This window comes from Octopus sinensis, linkage group LG2, assembly GCF_006345805.1.
Source record: "Octopus sinensis linkage group LG2, ASM634580v1, whole genome shotgun sequence".
NCBI lineage: Eukaryota > Metazoa > Mollusca > Cephalopoda > Octopoda > Octopodidae > Octopus > Octopus sinensis.
Genome location: NC_042998.1, coordinates 86,108,882 through 86,131,016, shown reverse-complemented (window position 1 = coordinate 86,131,016; position 22,135 = coordinate 86,108,882). Strand labels below are relative to the sequence as shown.

Below are 22,135 nucleotides of genomic sequence, written 5' to 3'. Positions count from 1 at the left end.
AGGGGGTTACAGCCCAACTAATTAAGGAGAGAATTAGTTTATATGAGATGCCAGGGAGAAACACTGCTGATGCCATATTTCTGGTAAGGCAGCTGCAGGAGAAATACTTAGCTAAAGATAAACCTCTGTACCTGGCTATTGTTGACTTGGAGAAAGCTTTTCACAAGGCCCCTGATCCATTATCTGGTGGTTAATGTGGAAATTAGGGATAGACAAGTGGTTGATGAGAGCTATACAAGCCATGTACAGGGAGTAAGGTGTCAGTAAGGTGAGGGTTGGCAATGAGTATAGAGAAGAATTCAGGGCACAAGTAAGGGTTCACCAAGTAGGGGTTCACCTCAGTTCCTTCTTGTTCATCATAGTCCGCCAGGCGATAACAGAGGAATTCAAGACAGGTCGCCCCTATGAGTTCCCCTATGCTGATGACTTTGCTCTTATAGCTGAATCACTACCAGAACTAGAGAAAAAGTTTCAGGTGTGGAAGCAAGGTCTAGAATTAAAGGGCCTTAGAGTTAAATTAGCAAAAACCAAAGTCTTAGTAAGTAGGAAGGTGGACAAATCACAAATCCCTAAAGGTAGATGGCCCCAATTGATCTGTCGAAAAGGCATAAGTAGGAACTCCATAAGATGTACCTGGTGTAAGTTATGGACACATAAGAGATGCAACAATATCAGAGGAAAGTTAACAGGGCAGATAGTTTTTGTGTGTTGAAGGTGCACAGGTACAACAAACATCAGAAACGTACAGAAAATAGATTCCATCAAATTCCAGGGGAGAAAACTAGAAGTAGTCGATAGCTTCTTTTACCTAAGTGACCAAATCAATAGCTTTGAAAGCACCTGCTAGAATAAGAATAGGGCAAAATTCAGAGAGCTCCTACCTCTCCTCGTAACAAAGTAACTCGCACTCAGAATGAAAGGCAGACTGTATGATACCTGTGTGTGAACAACCTTACTACACAGCAGTGAAACATGGGCTGAGACTGCTGAGGACATGCATAGGCTGGAAAGAAATGTATTGGCTCCTCGGCTCACAAAACCGGGGGTGCTCCCGTTTTGCTGCGAGTTGCAGTACACCGCTGCCAAGACGTCACCAAACAAGTCTGGCATATAACTGTAAAGCTCATAGGACACACCATCCAAACCCGGCGATTTGTCCCTCAAGCATTCTGCCATTGCATCCCTCACTTTGATAATAATAATAATAATAATAATAATAATAATAATAATAATAATAACAACAAATAATAATAACAACATTGAAAGAAATGAAGCTAGTATGCTCCATTGGATGTGTAATGTCAGTGTGCATGCATAACAGAGTGTAAGTGCTGAGATAACAGTTGGACATAAGAAGCATCAGATGTGGTGTGCAAGAGAGATGACTGCACTGATATGGTCATGTGATGTGTATGGATGAGGACAGCTGTGTGAAGAAATGTTGCACTCTAATGATGGAGGGAACCTGTGGAAGACGTGGGATGAGGTAGTGAAGCATAATCTTCAAATGCTGGGCCTCACAGAAACAATGACAAATGACCAAGACCTTTGATGATATGCCATGCTTGAGAAGACCCAAGTGAGACCATAGTCATGGCTGATGCCAATGTCGTTTAAGTGGCCCATTAAAAGCACCCTTCAATCACTGGGCAATATGCTGTGTTTGTGAAAACCTATTGAACCGAATGAAATCATAGTCGTGACCAATACCAATGCCATCTGACTGGCATCCATGCCGGAGGCATATAAAAAGCTACATTCATGCATTGGACCCCATGGAGGCAGTGTCAGGTGACCAAGACCCTTGGCAATATACAGTGCTTATGTTTACCTGTCAAGCTAATTAAGATCATAATCATGAGTGATACTGATGTCAGGTCAATGGCACCCATCCAGTAGCACGTCAAAAGCACCCACTACTCTCTCAGAGTGGTTGGCATTAGGAAAGGCATCCAGTAGTAGAAACCCTGCAAAATCAGACTGGAACCTAGTGCAGCCCCACAGCTCACCAGTTTTCAGTCAAACCGTCCAACCCATACCAGCATGGAAAGCAGACGTTAAGTGATGATGATGATGAACAGTATATGCCAAAGTGATGCTGGGGTACAAATATGGAAAAAGCAATATACTCATCATGACGACGCACCTGATAAGGGTACACCAATCATATGCATCACAACCAATTGTGTGGAACATGGTGACCTCATTTCACAATAGACAGTACATGGTCTTGCAGATGGAACTCAGTTAGAATTTTCTTCAGATCAATTGTCCATCCCGTTCAAAAGTTCCTATATAAGGGTGGTCTAAGGATGACAAATAGAAATACCTTTGTTTCCAGGGGTGAATTATTCAAGCCTCTAAAGAATCCATCTCAAAACATGGTTATGATGCTCCCCACATTATTCCGCAGAGATGCACATATCATCAGTCACTATGGACATGCTCACCTGATTTAGGTGAAACCACTAACAAGCATATTTGTGGTTTTGAACAGAATATCTGGTGTTGTTGTTGTTGTTATTATTATTATTATTATTATTATTATTATTATTATTGTCATTATTATTTGGAACCACATGAGAGGCCCAGGTGGCAGAGGTGCAACAAGGCAACAAAGCCACCATTCAGTCTCTGGTAGGTGAACAGGGGCACGAATTACTCGAGCCAAGTAAAATGTGTGAGGCTTTTCAACAGCATTTTGCCCAACAGTTCGGGAAAAGTGGCAGGAGAGAACGCAGGGTGGATTTCAGTACCTACATACATAGCCTGCCATGACCCTTGACAAGAGAGGCAGGGCACTGCGAAGGTGCCATCATGGCGGCGGAAGTGCGGGACGCGATGGCAGAATGCTCGAGGGACAAATCACCGGGTTTGGATGGTCTATCCTATGAGCTTTACAGTTGTATGCCAGACTTGTTTGGAGACGTCTTGGCAGCGGTGTACTGCAACTCACAGCAAAACGGGGCATCCCCGGTTTTGTGAGCCGAGGAGCCATAACACTGCTGAAGAAAGATCTAAACAAGGGGGACGTAATAGATAACTTTAGGCCCATCACTCTACTTAATGCAGACTTGAAAATTTTGGCCAAGGTGTTAGCCAAGAGGTTGGCCTTGTCATCGAGAAACTCGACAACAAGGCACAAAAGTGCGCCGTACCAGGCTGGATCATCCATGACAACTGATGCGCTACATCATATACAAAGTAGTTAAGGAACCTGTCATGGGTGGGGCCCAGATCAATTTGGAACAATCGAAAGCTTTCAATAGGGTAGAGCATCAATATTTGGAGGCTGTCCTCAGAGAGGCTGGTTTCGGTCCCGTCTTCTGCAGTTGGATAGCTGCTTTGTACAGAGGCATCCGTTCGGTAATTTGCGTAAATGGACATCTATCGAGACCTTTTGACATTGCACATTCGGTCTGCCAGGGATGCCCCCCTCTCGTCGCTTCTATACATATAGACTCTCAAGCCACTACTGCAGAAGCTGGTGACTCTGAGGGGCATCCCGCGAGAATTGGGATGCAGGACAAGCATGTCTGCATACGCGGACGATGTCACCATCATAGTGTCTAGCCACAAGCACATCAAGCTGGTCGGTGAGACACTGAAAGACTACGAAGTGGTAAAGGAGCAATAATCATCCGGGAAAAGTTAGTGATCTCGCGGCTTGGTACCTGGAGAACCAAGCCCATGCCGTCCACCAGTGCCTCCATCATGGGACACTGGACTGATGGTCCGGTCGAGTTGCTCAAGGTCTGGTTTGGTCCGGACCTCCAAATGGAGAAGAACTGGAACAAGATAATGAGTAGGGTGGTCACTTTCGCCTGGCAATGGGCCGAGAGGAAACTGTCCCTAAAAGGTTGGGCAGAGGTGGCAAACACATACATCGCATCCATCATCTACTACCCACTGACCGTCGTGCCTTGTCCTGACCCTACCATCACCAAACTAGAACACATTCTCTTCCGCTTCTTGTGGAAAAGATGCATCCCGATGGTCAGGCAATCCATTTGTTGTCAACACCCATTAAAAGGAGGGCTGGGCATGCCGTGGTTGATGATGCACAGACACGTGCTGAGACTGCGACATCTCCGGCTCTACATAGACGATGGTGAACAGGTGTGGTCGCCGTTTGTGAGGCACGCTTTCCCGCAGCTCATCTCCATGACCAAACTGCAGTCATGGATCAAAAAGAGGCCGAAGAAGGGCAAACGGCACCACAAGTATCGCATTGCTCTCAAGCAACTATGCCGTCCCGGGTCGATCTTGAGAGACTTCAATACAACCAAAGCATTCTATAGGGTATTAGTGGAGGGGAGGTACGACGACGATCTCAGGGCAAACATGGGCATCAACGAGGAATACCTGACCTGCCTGTTCAAGACGACTTTTGGGCTAGGACCTATGGACAACTTCCAGAGATCCCTGGCCTGGCAGTGCTACCGAGCACTACCCATTCGGGATAAGCTCTACAGACACGGCTTGAGAAACACGGGGCCAACCTGCCCAAGATGCGGTCAGAGCGATGAAACCATTCTGCACGCACTCGTGCAGTGTCCAACCATTTCCAACCAGTGAGCTTATGTCGAATGACTGCTGTCACGTGTGGGATGAGTCAGTTTATCAGCCAAGTCTATTATCAATATCGTCACACCTCCTTCCTTCAAATGGGAAGGAAGAGCTATTTTCATCATACTTGTGACTAAGGCGAAATAATGTATCTGGTGGACGTGTCTGAAAGGATTAGAGACAAGCACTTTCCTCTCTGGTCAATCTCTCATCAACTTCTTCAAGTATCACTTGAAAAGGAAAGTGAGAGTAGAGAGGCAAGTTTTGTCTAGCGAATGTTTCAAAAAAGATGGGTAAATGTAGCAAGGATGACATGTATGAATGACGAAGCCACCTTGAGCATAATCCTATGAACCCAGGAAAATTTAAAACAGAGAGTTACTTACTTGCAAATAAATGTGTTAATATGTGACATTATTGACCAAGGTTAACATGGTCTTTTCCATAGGCTTTTCTTTCCATGGATAAACCTTATCTGTTTCCCCCTTTACACTTTACATCATGATATTTCTGTGATACATGATCCCTATTGATCGTTTTTTTATGATCCCTTTTGGTCGAAAACCTACCCCCATTTTTTTTTCTTCCCAAAAAGAAAAGCTCTACTTTGTATTTTGTCCCCTCTGTGTTCAGCCCTGTGTGGCTAATAAAGAAACATTATTATTATTATTATTATTATTATTATTATTATTATTATTGTCGGTGGCACATAAAATCACCCGCTACACTCTCGGAGTGGTTGGCGTTAGGAAGGGCATCCAGCTGTAGAAACACTGCCAGATCTGACTGGCCTGGTGCAGCCTTCGGGCTCCCCAGACCCCAGTTGAACCCTCCAACCCATGCTAGCATGGAAAGCGGATGTTAAATGATGATGATGATGATGATGATGATTATTATTATTACATTTTTCCTTCTTTCTTCAAATTTTCTTCCGTTTCTCACCGAGTGTTTTCCATACACCTAGGGCAGAGTAGCTCATTGTATGCATTCCCAGATTACATACGCAAATTCACAGATAAAATATGTATTTAAAAATTAATAAATAAATAAATTCATGGATGGATGTTGTTTTCACAGTGATAATGGAACATTCACTGGAACATGAGCTGTTCCAGTTAATACGATTTTTTGCACTTCCTGTAGGGATGGTAAGCCTGGAATCATTTTCAAATAGGTTTCAGTACCTTTTTTTATCATTCCTAGAGATCCTACAATCACTGGTACTGTAGTCGCCTTGAGATGCCACATTTTGTCAATTTCTATAAGCAGGTCTTTATATTTACTAATCTTGTCAAATTCTTTTGCCGCTATATTGTGATTGCAAGGGATACTCATGTCAATTAATAAACACATCTTTTTTGTCTGATCTTTTATAATAATATCCGGTTTATTAGCTTTTATAGTCTTGTTGGTCTGTATGGTGAAGTCCCATAGAATCGACACATTTTCTCCCTCAGTCACAGCTTCAGGATGGTGTTTATATCATTTGTCAGTGGTTTTGATTTTATAATACCGACATATTGTCCAATGTAAATACTGGCCGACTCTGTCATGTCTTGATTTATATTCTGCAGGTGCTAAGACTCTATACCCTGAGATTACGTGGTCTATTATTTCAATCTCATTGTTACAGAATCGGCATTTTGGGTCAGCTCCATTTTTTATCACATTGGCTTGGTAGTTCCGGGTTAATAAGCTTTGGTCTTGAGCAGCTAATATGAAACCTTCACTCTCTGTTTTTAGCCCTGAGCTTCGTAACAAATGGTGTGTGTATTTCTAGTCGACATCAGCTTGTTTTCTACGGACCACATACTTGCCATGGAGAGGTTTCTGTTCCCATCTGCTAGCTAAATTTTCATGTGCTTTTGTCTTTGCAATTAATTTTATTTTCTTTGCAGCTGCAGTTGGCGCATCTCCTTCAGCCTGATCAATCTGGTGGGTATCTAAGAGATCAGCAGCGAATTTTTTGCTCTCTTTGAGAATAGAGTGAAGTCTTTTCAGTCTTTCATGTTTTTCAACAAGTTTTAGCATCCAATCTTTGGTTGCTTCAAGGTATTTGGCTAGTCTGATTGTGGTGGTTTTGTATGTAAGTTCAAGCTGGATCAAACCTCGACCTCCCTGAGTTCTGGGAAGGTAAAGGCGATCCATGTCTGCCTTTTGATGGTGCATCTTATTACAAGTCAGTAGCTTGCGGATCTTTCTGTCAATTTTCATTATTTCACTGGTATTCCAGTTAAGCATATTGAAGCTATAAAGAACAACTGGTACTGCTAAGGAATTTATGGCTAACACCTTATTATATGCATTCAGTTCAGACTTCAGGACTGCTCGAACTCTTCTATAACATTCCTTCCTAACCTTCTCTTTCATGCTTGCATGCTGGATACCAGAGCCTTCATTTATTCCTAGGTATTTGTAGGTTTGTTCCTGCTCAAGTTCCTTTATTACTGTTTCAATATCTAATTCGATTGAACTAGGCTTTACCAAGTTCCCTTTCTTAAAAGTGACTTTGGCACACTTTTCAAGGCCAAACTCCATCCCGATATCATCACTGAATCCTTTCACGGTATGTAATAATCCTTTAAGCTCTTCATCATTTTTGCTATATAGCTTTAAATCATCCATATAAAATAGATGGCTTATTTTCCTGTTGTCGATTTTGTAGCCATATCCTGTTCTATTCAGTTCACTTGAGAGTGGTATTAGTGCTATGCAGAAAATTAGTGGTGAAAGTGAGTCACCTTGGAAAATTCCACAGTTTATGCTAATGTTGTTTGAGCGCAATACTCTATTAGAGTGATATAATTGGAGCTTCGTGTTCCATAGTGACATATTATACTTTAAAAAATCTGAAATCACAGGAGAAATTTTGAAAATGTCCAGCGATTTCAGAATCCACGAATGCGGTATGCTGTCAAAGGCTTTTTTATAATCAAACCATGAAGAGCTGAGATTTCTGCGCTTGTTATGGCAGTTCTCAAGGATCATACGATTAATTAGGAGCTGATCTTTGCATCCGTATGAGCCTCATCTGCATCCTTTTTGTTCAGTGGGAAAGAGGTTATTCTCTTCCATAAACGTATATGTTTTCTCTACTAGAATAGATGTCAAAATCTTATAGGTAGTAGATAAAGATGTTATAGGCCAGTAGTTTTTTGGTTCTTTCGTTTTGTTATTTTTGGGGAGGAGGTAAGTAATACCATTTGCCATCCAATGTGGTGTTTTTTTCGGGTCTTTCATAATACTATTAAATAGTATTACTAACATTTTGTGTGCGGACGAGAGTGATGAGAGCCAGAAATTTGGTACTCTATGAATACCAGGGGATTTCCACTTATGAGCCTTCGTTAGTGCCCTCCTTAGGTCGGCGATTGAGATGTCTTTCCATACCTGTTCTTGTAGATTTTTGTAGTCATCTTGGGTGCGTTTGATCCACTCTGCATTTTCATTGTATGGTTTCTCATCACTCCAAAAGTTTTCAACTTCTTCCATTAGGGGTGGATTTTCAATGGTCATTTTTTCTTTCCCTATTCCCCTGTAAAATGATTTGGCATTGGATTTGAACATCTTATTTTGTTTGTAGAATTTGATTCTTTTTTCAAATCTGCGTATTCTCTGAGATTTTGCTTGAACTTTTTGTTTAAGTGTTTCTTTCGCTGACATTAGTTCTCTTGTTGAGTGTCCATATTTTCTCACAATCTTCCTGCCTTTTCTTGATCTTACATCATTTCCAGATATTATCTCAGTTAATATTGATATCTCCCTTCACAATGATTCAATTTCAGTTTCAATTCTACTCCTCCAGTTTGATTTTCTTTTCGAATTTGGTATTGTTGCCTTTTTGGGTGTTAAACAGCATCTTTCGATTACCTTAGCGACAGAGCAAATAATTTCATTTAATTTATTAAGATCGGGTTTTAGTTGGTGTATGATTTCTTGTGTAATGCAGTTGCCAATTTTTATTTGTGTTTTATGTTGGTGTGCCTTTGAGAGTTTATGGAGTGGTTCCCTATCATTCATAGTTGTATGGCCTACAACTGCAAGCTCATTCAGAACTTCTTGCTTCATTTCAATGATAGATTTTCTGTGTTGTTCAACAAACACGTGGCCTTAAAATTCTTATTCTTCTTCTTATTACTATTATTATTATCATTATTATTATTATTATTATTATTATTATTATTATTATTATTATTATTTTATTATTATTATTATTTGGACTCTGCTCATTGATTTCAAAGAAGAAGAACATGTTTGTGAACTGTAAGTTTTTGTGCAATTTTTGCAGATATTGTTGTATCTGAAAATTTTTTACAACATTTTTGTGGCCAAGCCAACATTTCTGAGCAGAGCGGTTAGGTGGGACTTTTCCACTTTTAGGGTGAATTTTCAGTTTAAAATCTCTAATTTTTCATTTTTCGATTTTTAAAATTTGTAAAAATAGCCTTGGAGAAGAGTGTCTGCTCTTCCTTTCTTTTTGACTTCCTCCCTCTGTTGTTGGAAGACAGACAAAAGATGTAAATATTAACTGACTCTGCCCACTCCATGCCTAAAAAGGCAGAGAGAGGGAAGACCAAAGTCTTGCAAGCATGTGCAACATTGAGCATCAGAAGGAAAAAGAAGAAAAGAAATGAGAAAAAAAGGGGAAAAGAGCAAGGAAATTCAGTTAATGGATGCTACTAGAGTCGCAACATCTGTGAATCCAAGCGCTCCCACTACCACCACTAACTCTAAGACATTGAACACCCAACAACAACAACAGCAACCCAATGCATTAAACAGCCAAGGTTTCTCAGTTCAATAGCAAAACCAAGCAATGAGTTTATAAATATTTCAGTAGAACCTCTCACAGAAACATTTTAAAAAGAAAAAGCAAAAGAAGCATTTTGATAAACACACCATCAGAGAAAATGAACAAACATGCCATAGTGTACAAAACTATATCATTAAAAAATAGATGTATAGAAACTGCCAGAAAGCAAGCAGTTGAAAAATGCTTGCAACCCATTTGAAAAGACGTAACTTATCTGGTGAGAAGTAAGAAATATGACACAACTGAAGTCAGATTTGCTACAGAAGGCATAGCAAAACAGCATTCAACAGCCCGACTGAGAAACAGTGAGCTTATCCTAGTTCAAACATACTTGGGACAGAGTGTCAACAAGATAAAAATACTGGAGATACTATCAGAAATGAATGTTTGCTGAATTATCATGGCTGTCCTTCTTCACTAGGAGGATAAAATCAGAATTATCCAAGTCAAGAAATAAGGAAAAAGCAACAGGACTGGTCAGGTATTTCAAATAATGATCCAAATAAACCAAGACATTTTGAAACAAATTCCTGATCAACTCAGACTTGTAGATGGCACTATGCTGAATGTCACTGTTGAGGACAGAAGGCCAAGATGCTATCAATGTGGACAAAATAACCACCTGAAAGCCTTTTGACTAAAACAGAAGGAGGACACTACCTCCTTGATACAAGCGCCACTCACACCACAAACAACTGAAGCAACCCCAACTACAGAGGCAACCCCAAGAAAAGAAAGCAGAGAGGTCTCCAGCAAAAACACCAACAGCAAATACTACATGAGAGACAACAACGCCAACAAAAGCAGAGGTGTTGACCACAATCACTACCACAGTAGCTACAAAACACCAACAACACAGGTCTTGCCAGAGGAACAAAAATCACCAGCAAATTTCAACTTCAACAAATTTTATATTTCCCCAAAGAGTTGATTTCAAGTAGATTCTAAGAGCATATTTGATACCATTATGGATACCATCATGGAAGACGTTAGAATAAATATCAAATCAAAGTTAAACTCACCTGGCCAGCAGGCTGAAATTGAAACAAATAAACATTTATAAGAATAGTGAATAACAAGAATAATACAAAAGATATTTTTTAAGATGAGAAGATATTTTAAGACAATGAAACTCAGAGGTGTGCATTAAAAGAGTTGGTTTTCAGACAGTTATGAATATTATTTGCTGCAACATCTTATTTAACAAGACAAAACTAAATCTGTTTTTAACTTATAAGGCCTAAATAAAATTGAAAAGAACTTTGAGAAACCTTCATGACAGCTTTTGTAACATGTTATTACCAGACATTTGACAAGTAACCCAAAAGAACTAGTTATCAATCAAAAAATTATACTAATAATAATTTCTTATATTGGCAAAATATAAGTGTTGGATGTAATGGCATGGGATAGTGGAGATGTGTGGATGGTTGGTGTACATGAGTAATTATATTGTGAGCAAGTAAAATATAGAAGTGAGGAGGTAGCAGTGGGTGCAAGTGTGAGGGTGGAAAGAAGATAGGAGGAATGTGAATAGTGTGTGTAAGGGTATTGGTGTGAAATGGTGTTAATACAGAAGTGAGAGATGAAATGAGAAAAAAAATGGAAAAAGAAAAAGTAACAACTGTACAAAGAAGGAAATTACTTTTCTGCTTTAGTAAGAGAAGAAAATTAGTGAGGTATATGGAATGGCAAGAAAAAGTGATAGAAGTGTGTGCATGTGTCTAAATGTCCAGCTTAAAACAATTTTTGATCAATCATTCCAGAAGAAATTGTGATTCATCCCTATATAAAGAGTGGATTCATAATATTTAAGTTAATCTGATATATGACATGCACTAAACTCGTCATCCTTCAGTCCCTCTTGTGACTTTACAGACAATTATATGTGTGTGTAGACACACACATACATATATGAACCATATACATAGATATCATCATCATCATCATTATTCAAAGTCTGTTTTCCATGCTGGGAGAAATAGTATTGACTGGGTGCAGTTTTGTGCCATTTCAGTGATTAAAAGTATAGAGGGACAGAGATAGGTGTATCAAAATTTGGCTGAGCAAATTATTCATCTTCATTTTTGTAGTTCAAGACTCCACAGAGCAAATGTTCCATTGTTGTTTCTATAACATTATGTAGGTAAAAGCTAAATCTCTTTTAGGATTAAGTTCCACTGTATTTAAAATTGCCTGCTAACCAGAGGAAATTAACTCAGAACTGCAGACAACAAACAAAATCATCAGTTTACATCAGTAAACAATGCAACCCACGTCCCCATGTCCATGGTAACTATCTACTGTTAAGTAGACTTAAACCATTGCGACCAACTTAGACTAAACACAAGCATGAAGCAATTCTTATGATTACATCAGTTATGAAGGCTGTGTATCAAAGTAGTAACCTATGAATTTGGTTTCAGTAAATTGTATTAAGAATCATCTTGGGAAAGTGAAACTGCCTAAAGTACAGGTTGGTTTAATTTAGCTACTTTCATGTTAAAATACATTGAATGACTTGTGAGTATAAAGCAAAAAATAAACCAGTATCCTTACTATCAAAGAATATTTTAGAGTGGGATTGTGATCAGCATCAGTAGCTGTTATCTGCAAATTTGGTATTGTATTGTTTACTGTAAAATCCTGCAAAAAAAAGCAAAATATTAAGAAAATATATTTCAGCAAATATTTTTTTTTCACTAGTTTTCATATTAATTCATTCTATGATAAAGATGACACATTTCAGAAAACAATTCCCCCCTACCACAAATGTCTTTGCTATGAAAGCAATACATATATAAACATTAGGTCAGAAAGAAGGTCCTGTAACATTTTTAACACAATCACTTCAGGGTACTTTTTCAATACTTATTGTCAAATAAACATTAAGTTTTACACTTTAATGCTTTATTCTTCACAGATTACTTTATAATATAATGGTTAAATTTGTATGATTTACTTTACCTTTTAAAATTAGTTTAGATCAGACCCATAACAGACACTGCATATTGTATGAATTCAAAATAAGCAATGGAAACAAGAAATATTCATTCTGTCTGTGAAAACAAAGCTTGAAGTGTCTGGACATTCCAATGATGGTTTGGCTAGTTTTACTCAGGAAATATTTCTTTCACATATTTCCTTGATCTGCATGGCCATGTTCTGTCGATATTGAGCTTCTGGAAACCATAGTTGAGGAAAACCCAAGGGAAACTACATGAAAATTGGCAAAACAGTTCAAGTGAAGTCACATTTTGATCACAAAACACTTGCATGAACGAGGAAAAGTATCTAAATTTGGTTAATGGGTGCCTCATCACTTGACTGCTTATCAGCTTAATCATAAAGTTGTTTTCTGCTCATTATTGAAGAGTAGACTACCTACAAAACCTTTCCTGGATAGAATCATCACAGGTGGTGAAAAGTTGGTTTTCTATAATTATATTTAACAAAAATGAAAAAAGAGAATCCATCCTCAAACATTTACAACAGCTAAAAATGTGCTCTGTTTGGTTGGGTATAAAGGATGTTTCATACTATTAAGTGTTAAAGTAAAATGCAGAGGAATACTGTTATCAGGTGGAAGCATTGCACACAAAAAAATTGCAGCAAAGGTATTCCTCATTAATCAAATGTACAGAGGTGTTGCTCCAACATAATAACACAAAATCATATCCTACTGAAGTCATTCATGAAAGGATTACTGCCTTAAATATGGAAGTTTTACCTCACCATCCTTACTCTACCGATTTTGTTCCCTCTATTATCTTTTCAGACCATTGCAACATTTATTAGAGTGAAAACAATCTATAAATATCTAACAATTGTGATCAGCTTAAAAATGAAACTTGAAAAATTTTTCACCCAAATGATTGGAATTATGTTATCAAGAATGAGAGAATATACTATCTTGATAAAAAATATCAATTAAAACCAAATAATTATTTACTTTTCTATCTTGAAATGCAACAGAGCTTCCTTACCAATCTAATATACAATGGGTGTGAGAAGTATTTCAGGACACTAAATAATTATCAGTTTATTATTCTCTTAAATCAATTAAAAGAATTTTATTTCTTTCCTATTATCCATGGTAGATAAAGTGCTGACACAAAAAATGAAAAGATATGCAGTTATTGCTGCGATATATGTGGAATGCATCAATGTAGAAATTACCAGCTTTCTACATGTTGCAAGATCTTTGCACGTAAAGTTCAAATAGAAATGGAAGACTCTGGCAGGGATGTTTCAAACGTATCAAAGAGAAAAAAGCATTCTAAACATTTTTACACTATAACGACACTGCAATTCATCCAATGGGTTCAAAACATTATTGATGATGATTCCACAAAATCTATGAGGGCTATAGCCAAAAAACTTTAGGTGTCAGAACAGACTATCAAAACTGGTGCATGAGGACATTTGATACAAGTACTGAGGAGAGGCCAATTGATGTCTGCAAAGACACAGAAAAATCCTTTGATCCTTGCCAAGTGGTTACTTAACAAGGTTAAAACCCTTACAAATATGGCATGCTTTGATTCTTCTCTGATGAAAAAATCTTCATCCACAGCCAAAAGTCTAACAGGAAAAATTCCAATTCCTGATGGTTAAGTGCAGATCCTTCTGTTTTCATTGAATGATGCACACCAAGTTTCCAGCAATTGCGATGAATTTAGGAATGCTTAGTGGTGAATGCCATGTCATTCCACCTCACATCTTTTGACAGGATTTTAGAGTTAATACTATAGTATACATTGAGCTGCTGGAGATAGATCTGTTAAGTCCTAGGTGGATTAAGTATGCAATAGAAAGCCACATGTACTTCAATAGACTCAGCACTTTCTTTCAAATTCATATAACCCAAGAATGAATGTCAGTCAATCGTTACAATCATGTAACACCAAACTTGTGGCCTCCAAACTTGCCAGATTTAAATCTCATGGAGCAATGGATGAGGAAAGCTGCATCAAGAAGTGAAGATCTCTAATTATGGAGGGAACATGTGGAAGGGGCAGATCCAAGAAGACATGGGTGAAGTGGTGAGAAAGAATCTTCAGATGTTGGGCCTCAAAGAGGAGATGACAGGTGGCCAAGACTTCTAAGGGTTTTCTATGCTTGAGAAAACATGCTAAGCTAAGTAAAACTAAGGCCGTCCATGCCTATAGGCATATCTTCTGCATCTCTCTCTCAGCCAAGAAATCCTAGTCTTGCAGACTTGTGGGTGCTAGTTTCGCATAAAAGTACCTTTGGTGGTGCCATGTAAAAGTGTCCATGCCAATGTTATGTAAAAGCACCATTGCCAGTGTCATATAAAAGCACTTGTGCCAGTGGTATGTAGAAGTGCCTGTGCCAGTCCTATGTGCTGGTGCCATATAGAAGCATATAAAAGTGGCCAAATAGAAATCATGCCAGAACAGACAAATGGAGCCAAGGCCAACTCTTGTCAAATCATCCGATCCATGCCAGTATGGAATCAGACACTGAAAGATGATGATGATCATGATGATGATGATAATGATGATGAAAGAGACACTAATATCCATCTTCATAATAATGTAGCTTCATTAAAGGCTGCCATTGTCTAGTTGATGTCCAAAATTAAAAAGGAACATTAAATGCAGGCATATCAACAATTCAGACTGTGCACTGGAGCAGTCAACAAAGCAGAATCTGTATTCAGAATAAAATCTAAGGAAACTGATTCTGGCTGTCAGTTTGTTGGGCATTCCTCTGCTCGCCATCCAGTGATATTCATCATTGATTCAATAAGTTCATCTACCAAAATAGTTCACATCTATCATGCTGCATCTTATGATTTCAACATAATCCTTACTCAGATGGTTACCTGATGCTATATATATATATATATCATCACCATCATCATCATCATTTAATGTCCACTTTTCATGCTAGCATGGGTTAGACAGTTTGACTGTTTGACCTCATTTTTTATGAGATTGATGAGGCTTCTTTAGCACACTGAATCTCTAATCAGCTCAGTCTTTTATGCAAGGTTCAACAACCTGACACTGGTCTTCACTACTTCATTTCATGTTTTCCTGAATCGTCTTCTTTCATAAGTTCCATCCACATTCAACAGTCTGTACTTCTTTATGCAGCTGTGCTCATCCATACCCATCACAAGACCATATCAGCAGTTTTCTCTTTTGTACACCACATCTGGTACCTCTTTTGCCCAATTTTTCTCTCAGCACATTTGCACTTTGTCATACATGTACATTAATCTGACACATCCAGTAGAGCATGCATGCGCATCTCATTTCTTTCAAGTATTCTTATGCCTTCTGCAGTCATGTTCAATACTTCACTTCCATGAAGCATTAACAAGAGAGAGGGAGAAAGAACGAGAGAGAATCTTTTGAAAGAAAATGTCAAATTCTTACCTCTGGTATTGTTGCTTTATATCGATGACTTCCGAAAACTGGAACATTATCATTTTCGTCAAGAATTTTTAAGTAACATATATTACCTACTGAGTTATCCTGAATTTAAAAAACAGATATCGAATGTTATAATTCCATGCAATTTCAAGAACATGAATTTGATCTTGTTGATGTGTAAGCTTCTCTTCAATATAAGTATTTTTACATCACAAAAAAGCATACTCTTACTCTTTTACTCTTTTACTTGTTTCAGTCATTTGACTGCGGCCATGCTGGAGCACCGCCTTTAGTCAAGCAAATCGACCCCGGGACTTATTCTTTGTAAGCCCAGTACTTATTCTATCGGTCTCTTTTGCCAAACCGCTAAGTGACGGGGACGTAAACACACCAGCATCGGTTGTCAAGCAATGCTAGGGGGACAAACACAGACACACAAACACATACACACATATATATATACATATATACGACAGGCTTTTTCAGTTTCCGTCTACCAAATCCACTCACAAGGCATTGGTCGGCCCAGGGCTATAGCAGAAGACACTTGCCCAAGATGCCATGCAGTGGGACTGAACCCGGAACCATGTGGTTGGTTAGCAAGCTACTTACCACACAGCCACTCCTGCACCTATATGCATGCATATGATAATTCAACAGTTTTGCAATCATTTGGATGAACTCATTATAAATTACAATTTTGCAATCATTCAACAGTTTTGTAATCATTTGTATGAACTCATTATAAATTACAATTTTGCAATCATTCAACAGTTTTGCAATCATTTGTATGAACTCATTATAAATTACAATTTTGCAATCATTCAACAGTTTTGCAATCATTTGTATGAACTCATTATAAATTACAATTTTGCAATCATTCAACAGTTTTGCAATCATTTGTATGAACTCATTATAAATTACAATTTTGCAATCATTCAACAGTTTTGTAATCATTTGTATGAACTCATTATAAATTACATTATCGGAACTTATTTTATCACTGCTGTTAATAATATAAAGGATAAGTCAAATTAATTTTGAATAACAATATATATTTTTCACAAGCAAAATAGCCAGTTGGCAAATCTCTGTAAGAGATGAAAGTAGTGACTATACTGAGAAGTAATGTTTATTGCCACTTCAAGATGGCTGTTCTACACAAAGGGGGCTTCCTCTTGGGGTTAAAAATGGTGGTAACACCAGTTCATTTGGAACAGCCATGTTGCAGTGGCAACAAACATTACTTCTCAGTATAGTTACTCATTTCATCTCTTGCAAAGATTTTCTAACTAGTTACTTTGCTTGTTGCAAGATCAGTGACTGATTGTCACTTATTTTTCTATATGTTGCAAACTGGGGTGAATTACTGCTGTCACTAGGAGACATGTATCCAGCACTGAGGATAGGCAAAAGTAGCCCAAAACCAGACAGTCTGCTGGTCCTGTCAAGTCACATAAAGATGGTAGAGGTTCACAACCTTGCTTGCAAAATATATTAGGTGCAGATTACTAGAGGAGACTTCCTCTTGGGGGTTAAAGAATGGTAGTAATGTCAGTTCATACAGAACAGCTATATTGAAGTGGTGACAAACATTACTTCTCAATATATATTTAGTTCTATCTTGGGAGAGTCAAACTGCTGATAAGAACAACATACATTCAGGTTCAATTCCACTTCTTTATACTTAGTCAATTATTTAAATATCTATCTATCAAACTAATGATCATTTGTTTAATGTATTGGTTAAACCAGTAGTTTCCAAAATGGGCAATACCACTCCTCTCGGTGGGGTGGAAAGATCCAAGGTGGCACTGGAAAGAAAGGGGCAATGGAGGGCAATGCCCCACCTCTACTTTTCAATGTTACATTTAAGTTTAAGAAATAGTGCTCAAATATCAATCTGGAAAATGTTTTAGTAAAACTAACTTCAAAAAGCAAGAACAGAACAAAAATTTTTTTAAAAATCCAAAAGTTTACTAACAAAGCTGGTTATAAGATTTTAAAGAAAGTTTTCCAGGAAGATGTAAACAAAGGACATTGAACAAAAGCAACAGCAACAGTGAGAAGAACAGATCATCATCATCGTTTAAAGTCCATTTTCCATGCTGGCATAGGTTGGATGGTTTGACTGAGGTCCAGAGAGCCAGCACCAGGCTCCAATCTGATCTGGCAATGTTTCTATAGCTGGATGCGCTTCCTAATACCAACCACTCTGAGAGTGCTTTTTACATGCCACCAACACAGGAGCTAGTCAGGCAGGCCAGGCATTGATCATGTTTGGATAGTGCTTTTTATGTACCACCAGCATGGGGCCAGTCATGGGGTACTGGCATTGGCCACATTTGGATGGTGCTTTTCAGGTGCCACCAACATGGGGGCTAGTCAGGCAGTCCTGGCATTGATCACATTAGGATAGTGCTTTTTACATGCCACCGCCAAAGGAGCAAGTCAGGGGTACTGGCACCAGCCATATTTGGATGGTACTTTTTACGTGTGACTGGCAAGGGAGCCAGTCAGAGGGTTCTGGCATCAGCCACATTCTGATGGTGCTTTTTACGTGCCACCGGCACAGGGACCAGTCAGGTGTTGCTGGCTTTGATTATGTTTGGATCCAAGTTTGGATGGTGGTTTTTATTTGCCTCTGGCACCAGAACCAGTCAGAGGACACTGGCCACAACTACAATTTTGGTTTTACTTGACTCAACAGACAATTCACAAGTCCCATCTGGGAGATGGTTCTCCTTGTTATGTAAGAAGGGTGTTGGGATAAATTCCATGTGTTGTACCCAGTGCAAGCTTTGAACATATAAGAAGTAAGTGAAGTGGCATCACAGGAAGGTTAATGGAGAATAGAGTCTTTGTGTGAGGCAGATGTGCAGGTACAATAAGCGCTAATAATCTACAGGCAACAGATTCCCTCAAACACTCGGGGGACTCATTACAAGTAGTAGATAACTTCTTTTACCTAAGAGACCAATTTAGCAGTGGTGGAGAAAATTCTGAAAGTGTAGTTGCTACAATAAGAATAGGCTGGGCAAAGTTCAGAGAGCTTCTATCTTTGTTGATAACTAAGGGCCTCTCTCTCAGAGTGAAAAGCAGATTGTATGATGCCTGTGTATGTACAGCAATGTTACATGGCAGTGAAACGTACTTTGACTACAGAGGACTTCCGAAAGCTTGAAAGAAAGGAAGCTAGCATTCCCCACTGGAAGAGTCATGTCAGTGTGCATACACAACAGAGTGTATATGATTCAAGAGGGAAACTGGATATAAGAGGCATTGGATGCTGTGTGCAAGAGAGAAGGCTGCACTGGTTTGGTCAAGTGATGTGTATGGATGAGGACAAGAGTGTAAAGAAGTGCTAAGCTCTAATTGTGAAGGGTACCTGCAGGAGGGGTAGATCCAAGAAGACGTGGGACAAAGTGGTGAGAAAAGATCTTTGGAAGATGGGCCTCACTGAGGCAATGACAAAAGAGATGTAGCAATTTGCTATTCTTGATAAGACATGTCAAGTTAAGTAAAATGCTGTCTTCCACACATAGAAGCTTCAGACACCTCCAGGGTAATAGTAGGGGCCGCATAAAAAAGTACCTGTGCTGGTGCTGTGTAAATGCACTTATGCTGGTAACATGTAAAATGCACATCCAGCACACTCTGTTAAGTGGTTGGCATAAGGAAAGGCGAGCCATAGAAACCATGCCGCAACAGACAATTGGAGTCTGGACAGCTCCCAGCTGGCCAGCTACATGCCAAACTGTCGAACCCATGCCAGCATAGAAAATGGATGCAAAATGATGATGATGATGATATAATATACATATATATATATATGATCGTTACCTGCATCGCCTTACTGGCACTTGTGCTGGAGGCACATGAAAAAACATTCAAGCAAGGTTGTTGCCAGTGCCACTGGACTGGCTCCTGTTCAGGTGGCACATAAAAAGCACCATCTGAATATGGCCATTGCCAGTACTGCCTGACTGGCCCTCATGCCGGTTGCACGTAAAAGCACCCATTATACACTTGGAGTGGTTGGCATTAGGAAGGGCATCCAGCTGTAGAATCTCTGCCAGATCAGATTGCATCCTGGTGCAGCCATCTGGTTCACCAGACCTCAGTCAAATCGTCCAACCTATGCTAGCATGGAAAGCAGACGTTAAACGATGATGATGATGATGATATATATATATATATATATATATATTTATTTAATGAAATGGATAAATGAATTATCTTGTTACGGATTATTCAAATTATAACCGATACCTGGGTAGCAAAAATCACAACTGAAAAATCACGGTTGAGGTTACGACCATGGGGTATCGCAACCGTGCCTTAGTGCGGATAATTGAAGTTTTATATTTAGTGAGGGAAGAAATGGAGCTGAACGAAGTTTTGCAGGCTAACTCTGAGCCAATCAAAATTTTGGGAGTGGATTCAGTGGACAGAAACTGAAAGAAGCTAGTCATGTGCCTGTGCCTGTGTGTACATGCACACATACATGCAGGGGTGTGTGTGTCTCAGTTTATTTACATCTGCACTTGCTTAATCGAAAGTCACAACATCCAAGCTGTATTTTTGTTGGCATTTCTCTGCTAGCTTCATGTCTTCAAAGCCATGTGACATATGAGATTCCTTGAAAAACATGTAAGGATTAGTATCAGGTAAAACATCCAGCTAAAAATTAATGCTTCAATAACTTGTTCACCTTACCCATGGCAGCATGGAAAAATAAATAAGAATTAATAAACACACAAACGAAATGCATATCATTATCATAATGACTAGCAGGAAACTGCTCACTGGGTGGATTTTCTGCTGGTACATTTAGAGTTGTTTTCAAGTAACTTAAGGTTTTTAAATCTTAAAGGAGAGAATATGAGACCAGAAAAACTAGACTTATTTTTTCTCAGTTGAGTTCCCTTCAATTTCAATGAAGTTACGACCATATATTCTCCCATTACTTTCTGATCATACATTTGAAATTGAATATAAGGAATTCAGCTTTCTTTTTATGTGTTAACCGGGTTGTCTACAAGGGAGTCATACCCATCAATTGTAACAGCATTATAGTCAACTGCTACAAATGCAAAGGTGACACCTTGGACAGGAATAATTACAAAGGCATTAAACTACTGGCCCAGGTGATTGAAGTCACAGAAGGGGTAATAGATCAATTGATTAGGGATTGAGTCAGTGTAGATGAGATATAGTTCAGATTTGTGCTAGGCAGGGGTATGACTGATGCTATATTCCTGGTTAGGCAACTGCAGAAATATCTAGCCAAAAATAAACATCTGTACCTTTGACAGAGTCTCCTGCTTCCTTATCTAAGGGTAGATTAGTGGTTTATGAGAGCTGTACAAGCTATGTACAGGAATGCTGCCAGTAAGATGAAGTTTGGCAACAAGTATAGCAATGAATTCAGAGTACAAGTAGGGGTTCACCAAGGATCAGTCCTCAGCCCCCTCTTGTTCATCATACGAGGGGCGTTCAATAAGTAATGCTCCCCACCCACTTGCAGTTGTTTGATCTAGCTGAAATTTTGCATGTGCACTTATTTATACTGCTATAGATTAAGTGGCGAATTACAGCTCTGAACTTATTGTGGTTTCTGATTTACAGGTGTTTGAACTGAGTCAAGTGTGAAATGGAGCCTGTTGAGTGTCGAGCAGTGATCTGGTTTTTGTATTTGAAAGGATGCACACCACGGGAGACTTTTGATGAAATGAAAGTAACTTATGGTGATGATGCCTCATCATATGAACTTGTAAAACGCTGGCATTGTGAATTCAAACATAGTCGGAACTCTGTGGAAACAGCTCCCAGATCTGGTCGCCCCCTTCTGCCGTTGATGAGACGTCTGTCCGTCAAGTTGAGGCTGCCATTTTGGAAGGTCAACACATAACTATTCGCCAAATAGCCCATAAGGTCAAGATTAGTACTGGGTCTGTGGAAACTATCATTCATGACCATTTGCATATGCAAAAGGTGTCTGCCAGATGGATTTCCAGGTTGCTCACACCTTTCCAGAAGCAAGAACGCATTGAGTGCTCGAGGATGAATTTGGAGATGTGCCAAGAAGATGAGTCAAAATTTTCAAAAGACTGATCACACAGGATAAAACCTGGGTCCATCACTATGATCCATAGACCAAAGCCCAGTTAATGCAGTGAAAGCACCGTGACTCACCTCCTCCAAAGAAGGCAAGGGTGCAGCCCTCCGCTGGCAAGGTTATGCTCACAGTCTTCTGGGACCAGGACGGAGTAGTGATGACAGATTTCCTGGCAAAGGGTACCACAATTACAGGAGCCTATTATTCTTCACTTTTGAGGAAATT

The 22,135-nt window shown here is 39.1% G+C and overlaps 1 protein-coding gene across 1 annotated transcript in view; it reads right to left on the bottom strand.

Moving 5' to 3' along the window:
* Positions 1-22,135, bottom strand: part of LOC115225134 (protocadherin Fat 4) — a 549,120-nt gene that overhangs the window by 432,976 nt on the left and 94,009 nt on the right. Inside the window, exons 15-17 of the mRNA XM_036500736.1 lie at positions 15,793-15,891; positions 11,942-12,028; positions 10,405-10,416 (exon numbers count right to left, since the gene is read on the bottom strand). Coding sequence (XP_036356629.1) covers positions 10,405-10,416; positions 11,942-12,028; positions 15,793-15,891 — 198 coding nt within the window. The remainder of the gene's footprint in view (positions 1-10,404; positions 10,417-11,941; positions 12,029-15,792; positions 15,892-22,135) is intronic.